The 21,427-nt window shown below is 57.3% G+C and overlaps 5 protein-coding genes across 5 annotated transcripts; 3 read left to right on the top strand and 2 right to left on the bottom strand.

Annotated features, from left to right (window-relative positions):
* Positions 1-4,355: 4,355 nt before the first annotated feature.
* On the top strand, positions 4,356-7,777 carry DCS_00652 (LAlv9 family protein; the record flags this gene model as incomplete). Its single annotated transcript, XM_040797991.1, has 5 exons — positions 4,356-4,402; positions 4,452-4,607; positions 4,687-5,113; positions 5,173-5,385; positions 5,447-7,777. The coding sequence occupies 5 exons, from the start codon at positions 4,356-4,358 to the stop codon at positions 7,775-7,777; spliced, it is 3,174 nt and encodes a 1,057-aa protein (XP_040658874.1).
* Positions 7,778-8,290: 513 nt separating this feature from the next.
* Positions 8,291-11,488, bottom strand: DCS_00651 (cullin-1; the record flags this gene model as incomplete). Its single annotated transcript, XM_040797990.1, has 4 exons — positions 8,291-8,479; positions 8,537-10,428; positions 10,555-10,631; positions 10,707-11,488. The coding sequence occupies 4 exons, from the start codon at positions 11,486-11,488 to the stop codon at positions 8,291-8,293; spliced, it is 2,940 nt and encodes a 979-aa protein (XP_040658873.1).
* A 4,077-nt stretch (positions 11,489-15,565) lies between these two features.
* DCS_00650 (Uridine/cytidine kinase) lies at positions 15,566-16,523 on the top strand (the record flags this gene model as incomplete). The annotated part of the gene is made up of 2 exons (XM_040797989.1): positions 15,566-15,863; positions 15,928-16,523. 2 exons carry the CDS (start codon positions 15,566-15,568, stop codon positions 16,521-16,523), a joined length of 894 nt encoding a protein of 297 aa, XP_040658872.1.
* A 238-nt stretch (positions 16,524-16,761) lies between these two features.
* Positions 16,762-18,201, bottom strand: DCS_00649 (uncharacterized protein; the record flags this gene model as incomplete). The annotated part of the gene is made up of 1 exon (XM_040797988.1): positions 16,762-18,201. The coding sequence occupies one exon, from the start codon at positions 18,199-18,201 to the stop codon at positions 16,762-16,764; it is 1,440 nt and encodes a 479-aa protein (XP_040658871.1).
* A 1,091-nt stretch (positions 18,202-19,292) lies between these two features.
* DCS_00648 (uncharacterized protein) lies at positions 19,293-20,508 on the top strand (the record flags this gene model as incomplete). The annotated part of the gene is made up of 2 exons (XM_040797987.1): positions 19,293-19,455; positions 19,517-20,508. 2 exons carry the CDS (start codon positions 19,293-19,295, stop codon positions 20,506-20,508), a joined length of 1,155 nt encoding a protein of 384 aa, XP_040658870.1.
* Between the last annotated feature and the right edge of the window lie 919 nt (positions 20,509-21,427).

The raw sequence follows: 21,427 nt of genomic DNA, 5'->3' as shown, positions 1-21,427 counted from the left end.
CCTGACGGACCTCGTCGCTCCTCGCCGCTCCGTCCGCGCAGTTCCCCCTCCCCCCCCTATCTTCCATCCCACCCTTGCACCCCTTCGCCGTCGTTTGCGCGGCAGGCTGCAGCGCCGACGTCCACCGTCCCCGGGTCCCTCGACGGCGTCGGCAGCTGCGTGCAACAAAACAGAAGCATGCGCATGCTCGTCACATGTGGACATGGCTCTCCTCGTAGCCGTATCGAAGTACTGACGAATTCTACGGCACCTACGGAGTACGGAGTACTTCCGTGCAAGTACCTACCTACTGTACTTAGGTACCAAGTAGGTACCTTCATGTACTGCGAGTGCCTGCTGTTGGTACGAGTAGTTGCCAAGTACGGTGCACAAGTGCATTGCTCCGAATGGACGTAGGATTACGGCACTATTACTCCGTACTTGAGTACATTTACCTGCACCCCAAGGTACGCGGTCGCAGCCCACGGGCTGGTGGCGAATGGTACTCCGTACCGAGCTCGTCAACACTTGGTCGCACAACAGCGGTCCAAACTCCAGCACCCCACCCTGAATTGGGTGAACGGGGAACGCACGTGGCCGATTGTTGGAGCGGGCGTGGGTTTCATGAACCTGTGGCCGTCGATATGTGCTGCATGTTATGCGGTTCCTCGCCCGTGCACGCCCTTGCAGCACTCAAGTACGACGAGGCCATGCCCGCTCCGACAAGTGCTGCCAACGCACAAAGGTGCGAACGCGAGTGCTGGCTAGACGTACGCACCCTTGGTGGATTCTCCCAACGGAGAGTAATGAGTAATTACCTACTTGCACTGGCAACCTGCGAGTACTGCACGGTTCGGAAAAGTACTGTATTACTCCGTATTATAAGTAATTACTCCCTGCTCCGTACTTATGTATAGTATGTACGAGGACGGAGTAGGTACGTCGTGCCCTGCTGCCGGCCAGTGACATGTCTCAGCCCCGCGACTTTATTTGTGCTTGTATCCGTAATATCAGTGATTTCCACATCTGTGCCCATGGTACTGGGAATCATGTACATGTACATGCACAGAGCACTTGATCTGCGGTTCCACCTCTGGTACCGAGGCACGCACTCAGGTTCAAAGGAAAGTACCAAGGGACTGCATGTACAGTACTTGCATAGCCCCTAAGGCTGCATATAGACTAATAAACCTGAATATATATGTAAGTACAGTACTTGCATGCACAGTAGGTTGGTCGGTTGGAGTCGGGCACTAATCTTTGTACATGTGCTGCCCACTAGCAGGCGACATGTGCTCGTACTGATCAGTGCTTATGGCGCTTGACACCTACAACTACAGTACGTGCATGTACGTGTGAGCCCTCCTGAGCGCTCCTGACCGAGAATGCACGTTGCATCTAAATATGTGTGCACGATATCCATACCTGAAAATGTATTACGGAGCACTCCGTACCTTCTTGGTAAACACCTTGGTGTACATGTAAATGTACAAGTAAGAGCATACAAGTAAGTACATGCAATGCGCTCGGCATATGATTGCATTGCGGAGCAATCTCCAAGCACACATGGGATACGTTGTTGTTCGCTGTGCTTGCACTTATTGGCTCGCTCTTGGCACGCACCGACACGCTACGGCCCTGCTCCGCCCAGCTGTTCCGCATCCCATGTGGCACGCACTCATTATTACCATGATTTCGTGCTCATCACTCGCACGAATCCGCTTGCATGCGTGCTGTAGGAATACAACGTACTGTACTTGCTGTACGCAGTTCGTGCTTGGGGATGGTGTAGTGGTACCTGTCAGCGTGACGAAATGGATCATGATTATCGTGGCCCACACTTGCCGCCCGTGTCTCGGCTCTCACCACCCCATCCTTCCCCTGGCATCTGTCGTCGTGAACGCCGTAGGTGCCAACGCAATCCCCAGCAGGCTTGCTTACCAGCATGCGTCTGTACGTACTTGGCACCTATTACTGCTTGCGGTGGCACACCAATCAGTAGCTGGGCGTGCCTACCGGTTGTACTTTGTACATATAGCCATGCCGAATATCTCGCGGCCAGAATGAGGCTAGTTGTTGCCGCTACCCTATACGTCCGCAGCATCACCGTCGACGACCTGTGTCGATTTGCTAGCAAGATCACGACAACCAGCTGCTGTCGAGATACACTCATATGCTACGAATCGATGCCAGGTCAACCATGCACGGCTTCCAAGACGCCCACCCGTTTCCATCGTGCGTACGTTGCACCACCGCGTGGGCTCCCGTCAATCATCTGCATATCACGAGCATGAACGGGTTGCCGCTTCCACCGGCCTGGGAAAATACCTGCGTCGACTGCGATGGGGGTTCCATGTGATGCGTGTCACGCTGGCAAGTCGTTGCGAGCACATGCAGCCTCCCTCCATCTGCAACCCTATTCGTGCTGCCGCCTACGGTACAGCACACCGAGGACACGTCGCTGGAGGCTGGTTTGGTACCAAGAAAGTGTGTCGACCCCATGCGCACGGTACATGCCCAAGACCAAAACCTCGTCTCCCTCGGCCGAGAGGAACTTTTGTTTGCCAGTGGAGTGGAGAGTTTGGGATTGTCGATGTGTCGAGAGCCGGAGGGTGAATCGTGAAACTCGCCCATGGCGACGATGATGTGTTTTGCTCCCTCCTGCTGGGTACACATGCAAGTAGGCAAGTACACATGCAAGTAGGCACGCATGCAAGTAGGCACGCATGCAAGTACGGCAGTCCGGTATCAGTGTATGCAGTATGAAGTACTAGGTACTTTGACTGTAAGTGTAAGTACGCTGAACCTACCATCAGTGTGCCGTAAATACGGAGCACACCTACTGTACATGTACGGAGTAAGTACAGTAAGTGTGCAGCACTGGCATACTTGTGCAAGTACGGAGTAGTTGCATGAGTAAGTGAGTGTACCTAGTACTTATGTGTGCGGAATACAGGAAAGTACTGTACGTAGCTGATGGGTGCACAGGTACCTAGTAAGCAAGTGTACAGTACAGCAGGTGTAGCTGTAGGTGCAAGTAAGGCACTCACATCTTGCACCGAGTTCCAGCCCCGCGATCGCGCAAGTACTTACTTGCATGTAATTTTCCAATGCAAGCCCAATTCCCCGGCACAAGTATCGGTACTCCTGCGTGTGTTGAGTGCTTGCGGAATGCAGCGTACCTGTACATGGGCGGCGTACGCACTTGTATGAAACGCGCCAACGACAATGAATTACCGTACCGAGTGGGCTTGGTACCGAGCCCTAGCTCGGCGCGGAAAGCCAAGTAGTAGCTCCAAGCTTGCCGGCACCGCGGCCAACCCACAGCTAAGCTAATTACCCGCACTCAACAACCTGCTAAACTGCTCGTGGCACTGGTGGTTTTACGGAGCGCTGTACTAGGGAACTAACCTATTACCTGGCAGCCTCCGGTTGGTGGTGCCGTTGCTGCTGACTTGGCAATTGCTGATCCGTGCAACCTCCATCCTCACCAACCCACCTGGCACTGGCAGGCTGGCAGGCCGGCTCCCACCACCCGTCCATCCATGATCCATCCATCTAGCCATCATCCATCCATCCATCCATCCATCCATCCCATCCCGTGAGTGTGTATAGCAGGTCTATGCGTGCTTGTAGCCGTACGAGTATACGCACGCATACGGCCACACTTATACACACGTACGTTACCCTCTCCACGACGACGACAAGATAATCATGCCCTTCTCGACCCGCCGAATTATCCCCATCGACCTCCCGAGCAGCGTACGTGTACCCAACCAGAGTCGACCGACGACGGCCGGATCCATTTTTCCAACCAGCTACCCTCCGACCCTCTTCGTCGGCGAGTAATCGGCACCGTCCAATCCAACCCTCACCATCACCATCCGTCCTGCCCGTCGCCGTCCATCGCATCCCTGGACCCTGCAGGGCCTGGTATTCCGAGCACCTATGCGGTAGCGTTCGCCGCCTTGACAACTCACCTTGCATTGCTACGCAACCTCTGCCTAGAAACTTTCGCTCGTCCGATCCGAAGCTCGACCGCCGTCCTGCCACCCCCCCCCGACGACGCTTGCCTTACGACGACGCACACCACGCGTGCATACCGGAACGAACCCCGTGTCGTGTCCAGATCGAGCATCGAACCGCTGCCGCCCAAGTCCGGCCCGAAACGTCTCCCCCTCCGCCCTGTCGCCTCCAAACAAGGGAAGCTTCGTTCGCCGCGTGAAGCGCATGGGTAGAGCGTAGCCAGCTGGTTGAAGCCCTCGCCCCCTCTTCATACTCCAACTATCGAAGCCGCTGCTGGGAGGCCGCCGTCGTCAAGCATCAGCCGTGAAACTAGCCGCGGAGCATTCGCGAAGCAGCCCCGAAGCAGTAGCATGGCTGGCGAAGAGGACATCGGCTCCCAGAACTCGGCCGAGGTACGGTCAGTACTGTGGCCCCTCCACCCGACACCCACCTGACACGCCGTCTAGTTCCAGTTTCACGCCTCTGGTCACCGTCATCGGCTTTCATCATGCCCGTGGCCCCGAGGTCGAGAGTTGGTTCGGCGCCGACGATGGCGTCGACCCGGCCGTTGCGTATGACTGGGGTCTCCTTCCCTTCATGGCTCTGAGCGATGGAGCCCACGCGTGCGTTGCCCTTCTCCTCCCACATCCTGCCACGAGCACCTCGACCTCGGGGCCGCTGACGTCGAGATACCCTGTCCAGTTCCGAGGAGGACTTCTCCTACTTTACCCTGCTGCGGCCAAGGACGGAGTCGTTGCCCGCCACTTCCCTCTTCGGCATTTCATGCACTCGGCAGCTCCACGCCTCGCAGCTCATCAACCGACCGGCCGACGTCACCCGCTCGACCGTCCAGAAGGCTGTCGTTGTCATCGCCGACAGCCCTCATCTCTTTGGCATGCTCCGCGAGCGACTCAGCATTGTCACGCAAGCTTGGTTTGCCCAGCGTGATTTCGCCGATGCGGAAATCTTGCGGCGGTTTCAGGAGAGTCTGGCCGAAGAAAAGGAGCGAGGCGTCACGAGCAAGGAGATCGATCGTGGTGAATACCTCGGCATGAGTCTGCGCGAACTCATCCACGAGTTCAAGTGGCAAACCCTCGTCCTGCTCAAGTGCTGCCTCCTTCAGCCCAAGGTATGGCTTGTGCCCCCATCCCGACCAAGGCCCGAGTATGAGAGGCTGACCCTCGGCAGATGCTGTTTTTCGGCTCCCGATGTGACCGGCTTTGCATGGTCCAATTCTCTCTCATTTCCTTGATTCCAGGCCTCTTGCACAACCTGCAGGACTGCGCCGACCCCGAGCTGGCGAATTACGAAAAGACGCTCGTTCGGGCGACGAGCCTGCAGAGCAGCAACCGCAGCTCTCTCTTGTCCTTCATGGGACTCCCTCTGCAGATCTTTGGCAAGGTGGGATCTCGTTCCCCGCCCGCGTCTTAAGCGAGCCTGCCGGCTGACGGTTCCCCAACAGGGTAGCTTTTTCGGCCCCTACACTCCCCTGCAGCAGCTCGACATATTGGCCGACCATGGCACCAAGTCGTACCTCGTTGGCAGCACAAACTGCCTCTTGCTGCAGCAAAAGAACCGGTACTGCGACGTACTCATCAACCTAGACGAGGACACGGTCAACGTCATCTCGCCGTCACTGAAATCGGCGTTGACGTTGACCGCCGCCGACCGAAGATGGATAGACTACCTGACGCAAGAGATCAACGAGACATGGGACGAGGCGAACCCCAGCAGGCCCAGCACGATGAAGTACGTCGGAAGCGAAGAGTTCATTCGATCCCAGTTCGAGTCGTACATCTTGGGCTTGATATCCGCAGTCAAGTTCCACAACTTCCTCGCCGCCAACCCGGAAGACGCCAAGGGACTCGGAGCCAACGACGACCCAGCCACGGATTTCGGCTTGGACTGGGTAAACGCCTGGATTCGCACCGAAAACTACCGCATTTGGAACGACGTCACCGATTCGAACCTGTTTGCCGTCTCGGAGCCGAAGCACCCCTGCGCTGGTGGCCTTACCGTCGATGACGTCCAACGACGCATTGCCGAGCAGGTCAAGGATCTTCATCTCGATGAGCGCTTCGCCCAAGGCCGCGAAATTCTGGGGCGCAACATTGCAGTCGGCCGCGAGAAAGCTTCCACCATGTTCAACAAGCTGTACTCGGACATGGAATACTTGCGCGAGTCTCAGCGACGCAGAGGCGATGATGTCAAGACCGAAAACGTCAAGTCCCTTGACGAGAAACAACAGGCGGCCCAGTCGATGGGCTCAAGGGCAACCGCTTACATGTCTAGCTGGGCCAGCTGGGCAGGCGAGAAACGCAAGACGGGCGGCTGGGGCCAGGGCTGGGGCAAGAAGCCATCGCCTAAGCCAAGCCAGACTACTTTCACGGCCAGCAGTCCCGTCGGAAAGGGTAAGCAGGTAGGCAGCTCGCCGCGACAGGAAAAGGTCACATCGACGGACTACTCCCCCAAACGACCGCCAACGCAAGCGAGCTTTAGCGAGAGCATCCTCTCGGAAGCGAGAAAATCGCACGACGCTCCTAAACGGCCGCCGACGCAGGCGAGCTTTAGCGAGAGCATCCTCTCGGAATCGAGCGAATTACACGATGCTCCTAAACAGTCTCCGGCGCAGGCGGCCTTTAGCGAGGTCCTCCTCTCGGAAGGGAACGAATCGCACGAAGCCCCTCCGTCCCCGAAGACAGCGCGGGAGACTCAAACGACGGGTGCCGCCAAAGCAAAGGACACGGACACACCGGCGGGGAACGCAAAATCTCTAGCTGTTGCCGGGAAGAACGATGGGTTTCAAAGTCAGGAGGTTGTCGGCACCTCGACCGTGCATCACGACATCACGGTGGACGCTACGAATGAGGATACCGCGAAGAGGGACATTGCGAAAGAGAATTCCACGAAGCCGGACTCCAAAGTTGAGGATGACGTGACGAGGGACACCACGACATCGGATTCCACGATGGGGAAGACTACGGGCGAGGTTTCCACGATAGGGGGTACCACCAACGACGAGGATGCCATGATGGAGGACTCGGCAAAGGTGGATGTCACGAAGCAGGATGCCACGAAGGACGCCACGAAGCAGAATTTCACGAAGGATGTCACGAAGGAGGATGTCACGAAGGAGAATGTCACGAAGGAGGATGTCACGAAGGAGAATGTCACGAAGCAGGATGTCACAAAGGAGGATGCCACGAAAGAGGATGTCATGAAGCAGGATGTCACGAAGGAGGACTCCAAGAATGAGGACTCGACGAAGGGGGACTCTTTGAAGGAGATCTCTTTGAAGGAGGACTCAATCAAGGAGCAATCTTTGGAAGAGGACTCAATCAAGGAGAAATCTATAAAGATGGACACTATAGAGGAGAGCTCTATGAAAGAGGACTCCGTGAAGGAGGACTCTGTAAAGGAGGACTCTATAAAGGAGGACTCTGTAAAGGAGGACTCCGCGAAGGAGGACTCTGTAACGGAGAACTCTATAAAGGAGGACTCCAAAAAAGAGAATTCCGTGAACGAATCCTCTTTAAAGGGGGACTCTATGAAGGACTCCATGAAGGAAGACTCTCCGGAGGACGACTCTATGGAGGAAGACTCCATGGAGAAGGACCCCACGAAGGGGAACACGGCGAATGAGGATCCTACCAAGGAGGAATCTACGAACGAGGATGTCATAAAGGCAGATTCCACAGACGAGGACGCCACCAAAGACGTCGTGAAGGAGGACACAGCGAACAACGATGCCTCGAAAGGTGGGGACGCTCAAGAGAAGGAAACGCATGGATGAATGAAAAATTGTTCTTGCGTGTTGCTTTTGTTCGGGCCGCGACGGAATCAAGGCGAGGACATGCGATGCAGGACAATTTATCAGTCATCGGATTGCTGTATATCTAGTCATGCGGAGGCATATTTTCATTTTGCATAATCACCTTGATCATCCATCCTTTTCATGCCGCTTGCGCCCTCGGAATATTGATTCAATGAGTCTCGCTGTAGCGCCCGCCCCTCCCCTTGTGTTGACGCCGGGGAAACCTTGTGAATGCAGCCCCTGGATGTGATCGTTGGTATAATAGGGACAAAATGGGTAAATAGTGTCGCATCTATGGTAGCCATCGCCGCTTCACCAGGACATCTGTTTACACGCCAGACTTCTAATGACGACATTATCCCTAGTCCCCTGCCCCGGCTCCATACTGGCAACGCCACCGCGAATGACAAGAACGCTGATGCTATCGGAGTCTTGGGACCGGAACGCCGAGGCCGCTGAACGGATACGTCGCCGTTGAAAGGGCCTTCCTCCCTAGGCCAGATAACCAAGCTCGTCCTCATCCAGACGCTCTAGGTATTCCTTGTCGAGGAGGATTTCTATGCACTTTTTGATGTCGCTCACCTTGGGAACAAAGCGAGAGCGGATGTGGTGGATGGTTTCGCTGACGAGCTGCGAGTGCTTCATCTTCTTCCGCGCCTTCATTATGCGCACGATGGCCGACTGTTCCGCTGTTAGCCCATGGCCGGCCGCGTTCTGGCATGAGACGCCGATACTCACTTGAAGGACCAGCTTGCGATCCTCCTCAATCGTCCTGTTCGTCTCGGCCTCCTCCTGCTTCGACTCCTTCATACCGCCCAGGTTCAGGTTGACTCGAATCTTCTTGCTCCGAAAGTCGTAGTTGAGAGTGAACGTCTTGCCGGCGCCAGGCTTCTCGCCGGCGGCACCCGGCATGAGCAGGACCTTGGCCTTGAGAATGACGGCGAGCGACTGATCGAGGACCTCGTTGCTGAGCTGGGTGGCGCTCAGAATGTCCTCGTACGTGTACGTCTCCTTCTCGTTGAAGAGGAGGAGGATGGCCATCTGATAGGCCGAGACCTGGAAGGTGAAGGGCGTCTTGCTGGCGCGGCAGTAGTTGGTGCGTATCTCGCCCTTGCAGAGGTGCCACAGCCACGTCAGCTTTCGGCCGTCGTGCTTGTGCTTGTAGAAACGGGCAAAACGTTCGACCTCGAAGGTGACCTCGGCGGGCGGGTGAAAGTGCGTGCTCGGCGGGGTGAGGGGCCAGAAGCCGGTGCCGAGGATGGAGAAGGTGGAATCCAAGCGAGTGGTGGAGCCGAGACCCGAGAGGTGATCGGCAAACTCCCTGTTCAGGTCCTTGGAGATCTGCATGTCCTGGAACATGCGCTGCAGCTTGTTGGTGTACTCGAAGCCGCAGGCCTCCTTCAGCTTGCTGATCATGCTGGTCTCGGCGTCGTCCGAGGACGAGTGGCTGTGGACGAGGCGCCTGGCCAGCATTCGCGAGTAGAATTTCTGAAAGACGTCCTTGTCCTCGATGTATCGGAAGATGACCATGATCTGGGTGAGGATGCGCTCGAGGTCGGACTCGTCGATGCTCGTGCTGCTCTTGCGCAAGAGGATGTCGGTGTACTTGGCGAGCAGCTCGGGCGACTTGTTCGAGGCCGACTTGCAGACCTCGTTCCGGTTGACGAACTCTCGGCAGGCATTGTCCATGGAGCGGGTGAACTCGGCCTCGTCGTTGAAGGCCTTCTTGACGAGGAGCCGGTACTGCAGGTGGACCTCGAGGAGGGCTTCGACGTAGACTTGGGGCTCCAGCTTGTCGCCCTCCGACGTTTGAATCTTCTGGACGGCGGCGAGACCGGCGTTGCGGACGTGGGCCTCGAACCTTGTCCTCAGCGGCTCCAGGCCGTCGGGGATGCGGGACAGCAGCCGGTACATGCGGGCCATGTCCTCCTCGCGATCGGTGTCGAGCAGGACCTGGAACTCTTCGCGCAGGAGCGTCGTGTGCTCGGCGATGAGGGCGACGTTGCAGCAGCGCTTCAGGGGGACGGCGATGTCGTGGTGGAGATACATCTCGACCCTCTCCTCCTCCTCGCGCAGGCGAGACTCGGCCTTCTTCATGTACTCGACCACGCTGTTTTCGGCGACGAACTGCTTCGACTCGGCTTGGTAGAACTCCTTGGTGGCGGCGAGGAAGGGGCGCTCGAAGTGGATACGGTAGACGTCGAGGGTTGACTTTGTCGGGTCGGCTTCATCGAGGCCCAAGGAGACGAAGGAATCGACGACCTGCTTGATGCGGCGGTGCTCGATGGTCTCTCCGTTGCGTTGCTTCTCGACGAGCTTGAGGACGGCGTCCATGACCTTGCCCGAGACTTTTTGGAAGAGCACCTTGCGCCATTGGACGAGGTGGAGGGTGTAGACGTCGTAGACGTTCTTCTTTCCCTCGTCAATCTCCCGCTTGACCCAATGACGGTTCAGATACCGGAAAAGGTGGTGGATGTACTTGGCGGCGGTGGTATATCGGTTCCACTCCTTGATGTAGTAGGAGAGCAGAGCCTCCTCGGTGTGCAGCTTGGACTCCTCGTAAAGCTCGAGGAGATGGGTTTTCAGGAAGGCGATGAGGTTGTTGTAGAGCTCCTCGCCGAGAAGGTGGGCTGCGGAGGGACGACGACGGTCAGCGGAGATGGCCGGACGAAGCGGCGGAGAGCAGGAGGTGGGCAGGAATGGGAAGCAGGGCGGGCCGAAGGAGGCAGGGCCGAAAAGACGCAGGGGAGGGGTACCTCCGCGATGGTTCGAGTGCATGGCGGGACCGGTGAGGCCGACAGCCTTTTGCGAGGTGCAGAAGTTGTGGACGGCGCTGGGAAAGGAGGTCGGTCAGCAGGGTCGAGGGGCGAGCGGCCGGGGACGCCGCAGCGGCGAGGGCGAGACGGACGTGTATACTCCCATGTACATTTGCATGTCGATGCCTTGCTCCAGCTCCGTCATGATGCGTTTGATGCCCGATTGAAGGTAGTTCCAGCTGCGAGTCATGTCAGGCGACGACGAGCTTGCGGGTGGCACGGGGGCATCGGGGCAAATCACGTAGCGCTGATGTCCTCGCGGTTGGGGACCGGAGGCATGTGGCCGGAGCCCATCATTCTTGCCGCCATGCTCGGGAGGGCGAAAGAGGAGGGCGAGGGGCGAATGCGATTCGGGTGCAACAAAGGGGGGACCTCGCCGAAGGTGGAGGGATCGCGGATCGCGGTTCGGCACGTCGGTGGGGTTGTGATTTCGAAGGGCCCAGAGGGTTCTTGGAAGAGTTGGTCGGGTCGCAGGCGGTGGGGCTTCGCCGGTCGGTGGCCCGAGGCTGACAGTCACGGCGCAGGAGTGGCCAGCGTTTGATCCGCGAGCGTGGCCAGGACGAAGCGGCAAGATAATGCGGCCAGGCGAGGCGGCCAGGCGAGGCGGCAAGACGAGGTGACACGGGGCGGGGACCAAGGGCGTGCTGTGCCGGCCGCGATCTCGTGCGGCCGGGTGCCAGGTGCCAGGTGGCAACAGCAACGAACGAACGGACGGGGCGAGAGCTCGAGAGAGGAGGAAGAGGAGGAGGGGAGGAGGAGGAGGGGAGGAGGAGGAGGAGGAGGAGGAGGAAGTGCAGGAAGGACGACGATGTTGGCTCAGAGGTGGCGGTGGAGGAAGATAAGGAACGAGATTGGGCGAGGAGCGGCTGGACATGCAGCAGATAGGACAGAGCAGATTGTCAAGCCGAGTTGGGCATGGCTCGGGTTGGGTGGACCGTGGTGTACGTAAGTAAGTAGTAAGTGTGCGCGTGCTGTGTACTGAAGGTACTTGTGCCAGTAGGTGCGCAGTAATCAGTGTGCTGCAGCGTTGGTTTACAGGTCTGACGAGGGCGGATTTCAGAAGTGGTAGTGGTAAGCACGACCTATGAGCAAGCCTGGATTGGGCGGCGAAGGAGGCAGCAGCTGCTATGAGCCGGGGCACGCGTTGGTGTGCATGTACCTACTAGGTAGTATGTAGGTGCAAGCAAACCTACCTACCTAGTACTTACAAGCAAGTCCTGTAGGTACTTGAGCGCACACGCATGGTGGGAAAGGTGCTCTCATGCCTCGAACGGCCTAGCGCACGAAGGCAGTCTCACGGTTGAGAGCCTCACTTCTCGTTCCTTTACTGGGTTTTGTGATCGTCGCCGGCGATTGCTCGATTGCTGCCATGTTAGTCAGCCTTGAACTCAAAATAGGTCCATTACTATCAGAAACCATGGTGACGGTGAGGGACGAACAATGGACGGTGCAAGCACGGAGTACGCTTACAGGGTGTCCGTACACTTGTGCATCCAAGAGTATACACGAAATGGATGAAGGATGTCAAGTATTAACGTTTATTGCGCTCAACTACCCGTTGTAGACGGCGGTTAGAACACGGCAACGCGGCATTCCACCGTCGAGCTGCGCGGACGTGATCTGTCGAGGTGTAATCGAGAAGCACAAAGGACTTCTCCACGCATCTTAGCAGGTGAATGAATATACGCCATTCGTGCGTACTTTACAGTATTCCTTTACCATGTACTCCATACAGGTACTGTACGCATGGGCCACATGTCATATACTGTTGCTGAACGCTCGAGTACCCCGCCACGGACCGCAGCTTCGTTGTGGCAGACATACCACCAATGCATGTGTGTGTACTCGGCGCGCAGCAGTTGCGAAACCGTGCGCTTCCAAGCGACCCAAATATGACAATAGGACGGACCAACGACGCCGTATCTGCCGATTTACCTAGTATCTACTTGCCTATCTACCTAGCCCCTCTTACCTATGTGCATGCCTGCTTATCGATCGCTTCATCATTTGTTTTTGTTGATCTTCATGGACGACTCTTTTTTCTTCTTGTCCCCCTTGGGGCGCGCGACTGCCCGGGAAACTGCCAACGACTCCTTTCGTCAGCGACTCCATACAATGGCCTGATTTTTACCGAGATTAATCGAGAGGAAGGAGACAGACTACAGATTCCGGCCAGTTGTCGAAGGACTTGAGCGCCACACCTCATCTGGTTCCCATTTTCATGTGGCCAAGCTGCAAGCGCTCCTTCATACCTTCGATATACGTCGACGCTTCGCTAGCAGCTGAGCAACCACGGGCATAGCAAAGCTGCCGCCGCTCCTTCATACCTTCGGCTTAGGTCGACGCCTCGTCATCATCAGCGTTCAATGAACCATCAGTACTCTGCACAGGACGCGATCTTGTGGACCGTCGTGGCCCTCATTACCATGCAGTACGCTAAGTAAGCGTACCAGGCACAAGCACATGTGGCACCGTATACAATCATTCATACTAGCAACGAGTCGTCGTGGCCGCATGTCGCCGGCCCAAGACAGAATTGCATCTCTACAGTGTAACTGCATGAGTGTCATAACTTATATAAGACACCTACTTTTGCCCTCCTTGTTGTCCCTAGTCGTTGCATTACTTGTAACTGTCATTGGCCTCTCAAGTTTCGACATGAAACTTTCGACTGCTGGTTGGAGCCCACGTTACAGTATTTTGTAGTAGGTGCTTGTATTGCACTGATGCACTCTAACTCGTGCTTACATGCACGCCACAACATCAGCGTGCAGTGACCTGCCCTAACGTGTACATGTACACAGTAAATCGCAAGTACATGAACTCGCAGAAGTACGGAATCAAGTACTTGTACTCCGTACTCCGTACTGACAGAGCACTTTTCGATCAGAGTGCTCGTCGATTTTACAACCATCAAGGCCAGAGTGAAAGCCTTGCCTGCTCAAAGTAAGTATACGATACATGCCCTTTTGCGTGAAGATATGTGTGCGAGTGCGGAGTAAGCATTAATACTTACCTGAACCGTACTTGCGGACGACTTGGTACGCATGCGGCACATGTTGTAACCTCCGACGCACGATACTATTACAGAGTGCACCCTTATGGGGTACATTTTCGTCTACCTTCTTCTGGATTTGCATGATGGAAGGTGGTGAGTGTTCCTCTATGCGGCCCCCAGGCATGTCGACTTTTCGAGCTGGACGGGAATATGGATGGGCGAAAGGGCGCATGTACAGCACTCTATATATACTGCGTTGAGCGGACGTGCAGACTCTACAGTCTACAGAGGTCACTTCCTTCCCTTGATACCACTCCTCCGCATATACCCGGAGTACTGCCTCGTGCCAACGTGTTCTCTCTTTTATCATTCATTCTCGTCGCCTTCGCAGCCACTGCTAGGGTAGCTGCTATTCAGAACCCGCCGATAAACGATACCAACGCTTTCTGCGGTGCGGAAATGTCGTCCAGCTAACTTCTCGCCTTCCATGAATATTTTTCCACACACCAGGGTCAAGCCCGTCGCAGCAGCCAGCCTCATCCAGCGATCAAGATTGGTGTCTACTTTCACGTTGTTGCCTCATCCGAAACGAACAAGGAAGGCAACGTAGAGGTACCGAGGACCTGCGCTGAATATGCCTTCCGTTACGCTAACCTTTCTGTAAGGACCCAGGATCGATCTGCAGTTGGCAGTTTTGAACAGCAATTTCTCTTTGACCGGTTTCTCCTTCTTCATCAAGGATGTTGGCCGGACGGTTTCAATCTCTTGGGCCAAAGGTTACTTCAGACGGTTTATGCAGAAATCCCTTTACAAGGGAGACCGTACGACCCTGAACGTGTACTGTGTGTCGTTGAGCAGGTAGATGCCGCCAAGTCAGTATCTTGGCACGGCGAAGCCACCTGGTCATGCCACTGGAAACCGAGATGGCGTGATTATTGACGCGGAAACCATGCCAGGCAAAGACACTCATCCTGCTTCGGACAACATCATATTCTATCGTCGACTAGGTCGGACCCTGGTTCATGAGGTTGGACACTGGCTGGGCCCATTGCACACCTTTCATGGCAATAGTTGCGAGGGCGAGGGCGATGAGATTGCCGACACTCCCGCTCAACTCAGCTGGACTCCCGTCAGCATTTGTGTCGACCAGGACACCTGCCCCCCTGCAGCCCGGAATGGATGCGGTGCATAATTTGATGGATCATTCATCCGAGTCCGCCCCCCCTGTGCGAACATGAAGAAAGCGAAGCAACTAACTTGGGACCGTAGTGAATGCCATTCGCAGTTCACACCTGGCCAGACGGATCGTATGCACAGATTGTGGACCGTGTATCGCGACCCAGGTTCCCCCGCATGGATCCATTCCATGGCGACCTCCATACTTGACTTGCGCCAATCCGATAATAAGGGCCCTGCCTGCCTGCCTGGTGTTGTCTGCCGCTCGGCAGCGAGCCAGAGGCTGTCTCCAGCGCGTAAAGAGCGTGGTGATGACAATCGGCGGGCTAGAGAACCATGATATCATCTTTCGATGATGTTCGGAGTACGCCGAGGACGCACGGAGATTAATTCCCAGGATCAGCGTCACACGCTTGGCGGTCTTTTCCCGCTTGCTTGCAGGAACCGGTGATGTGGGGAGGAGGCCGATGGAGGAGGATCGGCAGTGAAGGAGTGGTAATATAATCCACTGTACGCGGAGCTCGTACTTACAACTCGTCGAAAGTCACGAGTACGGCCGTGGCACATGTACTTACTTCCTTACAGTACTTATCTTGTGATACCCCGTACACGTAAATGTGCTTCCTACAATCGCAACCACGAGAGCAGTTGCAACAATACAGCACCAGGTGCTACCTACCGAGGCATTCCAATTTGCTCCGTATAGTATACCTGCAGACACTGTATCTTGATCTTGGCTGGCAGCTTCAGTGAGCAAGCGTGTCCTCAAGCGTCGCCATGGCCATGGCGCCCGGCTTCGACGACGCAAAACGACCAATCTGCATCGCCTTCATCCGCGAGTGCCTCGAGGCTCACCGAGCGACGGGCAGCAACAAGCCTCTGGTCATCGGCCTCAATGGCGTCCAGGGCGTCGGCAAGACAACCTTGGTGACGGCCCTCGAAGCGGCCCTCGAGGCCGACGGCGTGCCGACGTTGACGTGCAGCATCGATGATTTTTACCTCACACACGAGGAGCAAGCCGCGCTGGCTCGTGCTCATGCCGACAACGCGCTGCTGCAGCACAGGGGAGCCCCTGGTAGGACCGCCCAATCTTGCCGCCGATGCCTGCGCTCGAGAGAAGTCGTTGCTGAGCCTGACAGGAACTCACGACGTGCCACTCGCAAAATCCGTCTTTGCCTCTCTCATTTCACGGCAGCCTACCGCCCTCCCGCAGTACGACAAGGCGCTCTTCGCCGGCCAAGGCGACCGTCGGCCCGAGTCCTGCTGGAAGCACGTGAACCGGCCTCAACAGCCTCCCATCGAAGCCGTTATCCTCGAGGGCTGGTCCGTCGGCTTCCAATCCATGACCGCCCAAGCGGTCGAAGCCAGATGGAAGGCACCCAGCCGGACGCTGCACCGGCACAAGCTGGAGCATCTCCTTTTTATCAATGATGCCCTCGAGGAATATGACGGCTTGACAGATCTCCTGGACGCCTTCATCCACATCGACTCCGATCAAGTCGAATACGTCTACGGCTGGCGTCAAGAGCAGGAGGATTCCCTACGGGCCGACAAGGGGGACCCGAGCGCTGGCATGACACCGGAGCAGGTCGTCCGCTTTGTGGACGGATACGTCCCGAGCTATGAGCTGTATACGGACCGTCTGAGGCGGGGGATATTTTCTGATCGGCCTGGGCGTCAGCTTCGGATTGTCGTCAACCGCGACAGGAGCATTCGGGATGTCACCCGAATCTAACACGATCGGCCTTTCAGACGTAGCTCGCGGGGGAACGGAAGCCGGCGATTCAAGCTTGCTCATGCGCATGCTCATCGTATGCGTTTACATGGCAGCTAGCTCGCCGAGCGGCAGACCCGCAGTTTGGAGAGAACAAAGCAAAGCAAAAGCAAACGCCGGTTGATGCAGTCGTTCATGTCGTTCCCATCCATCGTGCGCCAGGCCCCCCGCTCCGCCACCGTGGCGACAGGCCATATTCTTACGCGTTCTTGTCTTCAACGACACGCAGTCCGTCTTGCCTCATCCTGGCCAGCTTCCTATCGATGGTTTGCGAGCGATGACGCACCGCTTCCTCGCGCCGCGCGGCCTCGTCCTCGAAGGCGCGGACCAGAAGACGCTTGCTGCGCCGTGCCTCTCGGAGCTTCTTCATCATGTCGGCAAACTGATCGACGAACCAGTCGCCGGAGGCTTCCCAATCCTCCATGGACATGGCCGCAAACATCTGCGTCTGCTCCCCTCCCCTCTGCTGTCGAAACTGTTCCAGCTTCAACGGGAGCTTGATGGCGGCTTCGGGGCCGCCGCGTCCGCGAGCGACGGTAGGATCGTCGTCGAAAGGCTCATCCTGGAGATCCTGGTACGACATGCCGCTGAGCAGATTGTCATCGTAGTCGAGGCTTTCTCGGCGCCGCTTGGGCTGCCGGTGCCGCGCATCGCCGGTCTGCGCAGAGGTCAAGGCGACTCGTCGTCGGCCGTCATCTCGCAGGCCAGGTGCCGAAGGCGCCTCCCCGTATTCGCTGGCCGGCCCCAGTTCCTCGACCGGCGAGTTGTTGGCATCGTAATTGGTCTTGGCTTCGGGAGGGGGTCCGTCTCTCCTGCGCAGCCCTTGCCATTCGGCGCTCTCGACGGATGGGCTCCGTCTACGGACCTTGGGATTCTCACGGGACACTCGCGGACCAGGACCGGGTAGCCTCTTGATTCTAGCCTGCCGGAAAGGCAACTGTGGCTGTGTAGCTGCTTTCCAAGGGCCATGGCTGCCGTCGTTGGCGTAGTTTGAGACACGCTTCTCGCGTGCGGGGATGATGTCGTCTTGAAAGCCGTCGGTCATTTGGTGGGGAAACGAGCCTTTGATGGCGTTGACCACCGTCATCTGCAGCTTTTCATCCAGTACAAAAGAAGGGGCGGTGACTGGAGGGTGTTGGCCCCTCGCATCCATGTAGCGAGTTGGGATGGCATGCCTGCGCTCCTCCCGTGGATGTGGTGTAGCTTCCTCGTCCCGACCCTGGTCCGCTGCCGGTTCATGATCGGGGGTGGAGACGGCCGAATTCATGAAATCGTCGCCCAGCTGGGAACCAGAAAATATAGTGGCCAGGCGGTCTCTCGGGCCGGCTGGACCGCGGTGCGACGTGGAAGCGGCTCGGGTCATGCGTGGGGCCGGTTGGAGCAAGCCTGGACCGACCACCTCGCCGTTCGCTTTGCGGGGAGTGCCAATGTGGCCAGACGGGAGGGGGAACCTCGCGGGATCGGCAGTTTCCAGCCGCGAGGCTTCTTGTGCGGTATGACGAGGCGATTCCGATCGCCTCTCGGCTGGCGCTTCAGCGCTCGGCAGAAGCGGTGCGGCCTTGACGACGACCGAGCTCTCCGACCCGGCTCGAGCAAAGGCCGCCAGGCCGGTCGGTTTTTTCTTGAAAGGCGCCGACATGCTTATTGACCCTGGCACTTTGCCTTGGATTCAGTTGGACTAGGGCTGAGGGCGGAAGGTGATGGCCAGGCAGATGGAGGACCCAAGTCACAGCTCAGTCGCGACTGTGGGCGAACAGTTGGAGGCCGAGGCTACATCGGGGCCGAAAGCCGCAAGGGCAGAAGCGGACGATGGCTGGCTGTCCAGGCTAGTGTCTGCTCTGCAAGGAGGATCGTTGGATTTGCGTGTGTATTGTGTGCGTGTATGTTGGCGGCGTAGAAGGTTGGATGGTAGGTGGAGAAGCATTGGTGGTTCCAATTTTATGGACGCGTATGAACGATGCAATGCACAGCACTTGCAGTGGTTGTTGGGTGGCGCGAAGTCAGGTGATGGCCACCGCCAGGGCTCTGATGTGAAGCGTCAGGGCACTGATGTGAAGCGTCAGGGCAGGGGGCGGGGGATGGCCCCCTGAAGAGCACTCCGTACAGGTACATACCACGAATACTACTGCAGCACGGAGTACTAGTAGGTACTGAGGCGTTAACTACAAGTAAGTAAATGTGTACTGTGACCTACCCGAGTACAGAGTGGAAGCACGGTAATAGTAGCAGTATCCGCTGGTACCCACGAGTACTTACAGTACTGTTTGGTGCTGTGCGCTTAGTGTACTGCTGACACCTGTAAGTAAGTTAGTACTTAGTATGCTGACGCCTGTATGCGCTTGTATGATGCCCCTGCGACAGCATGGTTGTTGGTTGGAGCTAGTTGGCAACGAATCACCGCAACCCCCCTTCGTGTCGCTTCTGGTTTGTTTTGAAGTTCAGACCGACTTGGTCACATCACCGCCGCAACATCACGCAACCGCTCACCTCTCGCCACGAGCTCTCGACAATTTTGTCGCACGAGAATCGCAGGTTGCATTCTAGCAGAGAGTCCTCGTACGCGCCCTCGGTCCGCTTCCTTGCGACATCCTATAGATTCCTAGAGCGTAGGCGAACCCCCTCTGCTCGACGCATGATGCTGGGCGCAAGTTCCGACGACACCGTCTCCTGCTGCCAGATCACATCGACGCGCGACGGATTCGCCATAAGCTGCTCGGGGGTGCGGTAGCCATGGCGCAAACGGCGATGCCGGCATCTCCCTCTGCCCGAGCGCCGTCCGTCGAAGCGAGAGGGGAAACGAACGGGGCAAGGATAGAGGAAACAGGAGGACAGACGGGTGTGGAAACCAGTCGGCGATGCAGCTACCCTCGGCCTCCATCGCGGACGATTCCTGGTAATGCCACGCGCACCACCCATGCCCGAGGGACACGGCCGCTAACGTGGAGGACGCGCAGCCTGGATTGCCTCGTACGAAAAGGGCGACGGCCCCGTGGACGAATACCAACTCCAGCTCCTGGGCCGTCCGGCGAGCGCGGTGCCGGCGCAGCACAGCGGAACGCCGAATCCGGTCCGTCGACGGGTCTCAAAGGACGGGTATGTCTGGGAAGAAGGCAAGCAGCCGCAGGAGACGCGGTCGATGATCCCCCACTTTCTCCAGCATGGGCGGGCATCGAAGAAGGGTCGGCGGTGGGACCACCTGCGCTCGGCCGAGCCCGTCATCGTCTCGGCCTACACCGGCTGGCATAACACGCGAGCGGCGGCGATCCGAGACTTTGCGAGGTCGTCGAGCTACGCTCCGACGCCAGGCGAGAAGTCGCGCGTCGTCACCAAGGAGGAGCTCGACAAGCTCATGCCCAGCTACGGCCGGCCGAGCGGGTCGAGGGTGCGGCACTACGACGCCGAGGCGACGCGAGGCCGCCGGCCCAAGGCCTTTTACGAGCGTGCCTGGAACCGAATGCTGCGGAGCGCGCTGTCGCCGCTGCTCTTCCGGCTCGCCGTCATGATCACGTCGATCCTCGCGCTCGGCATAGCCAGCCGCATCTTCCAGCTCGAGGACTCGGACGACAAGGAGAGCGCGGAGCGGACGCAGTCGGTCGTGGCCGTGACGGTCGACTGCGTGGCCATCCCCTACACCTGCTACATGGTCTGGGACGAGTACACGGGAAAGCCGATCGGGCTGCGGTCGGCGTCGTCCAAGACCCGCCTGATCCTCCTCGACCTCTTCTTCATCATCTTCAAGTCGGCGAGCACGGCGTTGGCGTTTGAGAGCCTCGTGTTTCACAACGTCATGGAGACTAACCTGCTCTACCTCTCGGCCGCCCTCGGCGCCTTTGAGCTGCTCGGGCTCATCTCCTGGACCCTGAACTTTACCGTCAACATATTCCGAACCGTCGAGAAGATGGGCGGCGGTCGCGACGGCACGGGAGGCGGCGGCGGCGGCGGCTGATGCGACGTGGACGAAGGGAAGACCCGCCGTCCTCTGCGAGCCGTTGACCGTTCCGTGCGGCGGGAGGACGCGTGGAGTTTTTGGCCGGTTTATTTTGTTGCTCTCGCCGCTGGCGTTGCTGCTGCTTCTGCTGCTGCGGCTGTCACACGTTATTTTGCAGGGCGTGTGTCTGGCGAGCGTACGAACGAGCGGCTACGTGGCAGATGCGATGGAGCGATGGTACGAAGCCAAACGACAGGCAGGTTCTGGGCTGATGATGCTACGACACCCTACGACTATACACGAGCAGTACATGCACACACATTGCACACTGTACATCTAGTTGGTCCCCGAACCCTTCTGAATGACGTCCAAGTTCTTCCTTGCTTTGCGCAGCAACCTTTGCGCAGCCTTGCGAGCACGGCCAGACAGTGTCAATTACGATGCTCCGGACTCGGTCCTCGGCGGTTGGTCGTCGGTACTCGGCAGTAGTAGGGAGCGGTGACACCGACAGTGCATGTGACCCCATAAAAAACTCAATTCTTCCCGATGGACCCACGAGGACCAGCTAAGCTCCATTGCGTCCATGGGGGGATCTAAATGCGGACATGACCCGTGAATGCGGAGGAAGGAGGAGGCGGATCGAAGCATTCCGTGATGGATACTAGAGATGAAAGGTTATTTCCAAGGTTTATTACGCGTTTGTTATGTTGCGAGTGCGGCGCGAGTTGCTGTCCGAATCCGAGGGGAGGGCACAGCGGACTGTAAGTCAGTGCACCTAAGTACCGAGTACACAAGCCTCTTAGACCACTCACTACCTGCTCGGTACGCAGAAGGTTGGTACTTTGGTTCCCAGTACAGCCGATTAAGTAAGTACTTTTATAAAATATGTACAGTGCTGCATGCGGGCACTCGGTTACCAACAAACATCATGATCGTA

This window comes from Drechmeria coniospora, chromosome 01 (assembly GCF_001625195.1).
Source record: "Drechmeria coniospora strain ARSEF 6962 chromosome 01, whole genome shotgun sequence".
Classification (NCBI taxonomy): Eukaryota; Fungi; Ascomycota; class Sordariomycetes; order Hypocreales; family Ophiocordycipitaceae; genus Drechmeria; species Drechmeria coniospora.
This window is presented reverse-complemented; position numbering and strand designations above follow the sequence as displayed.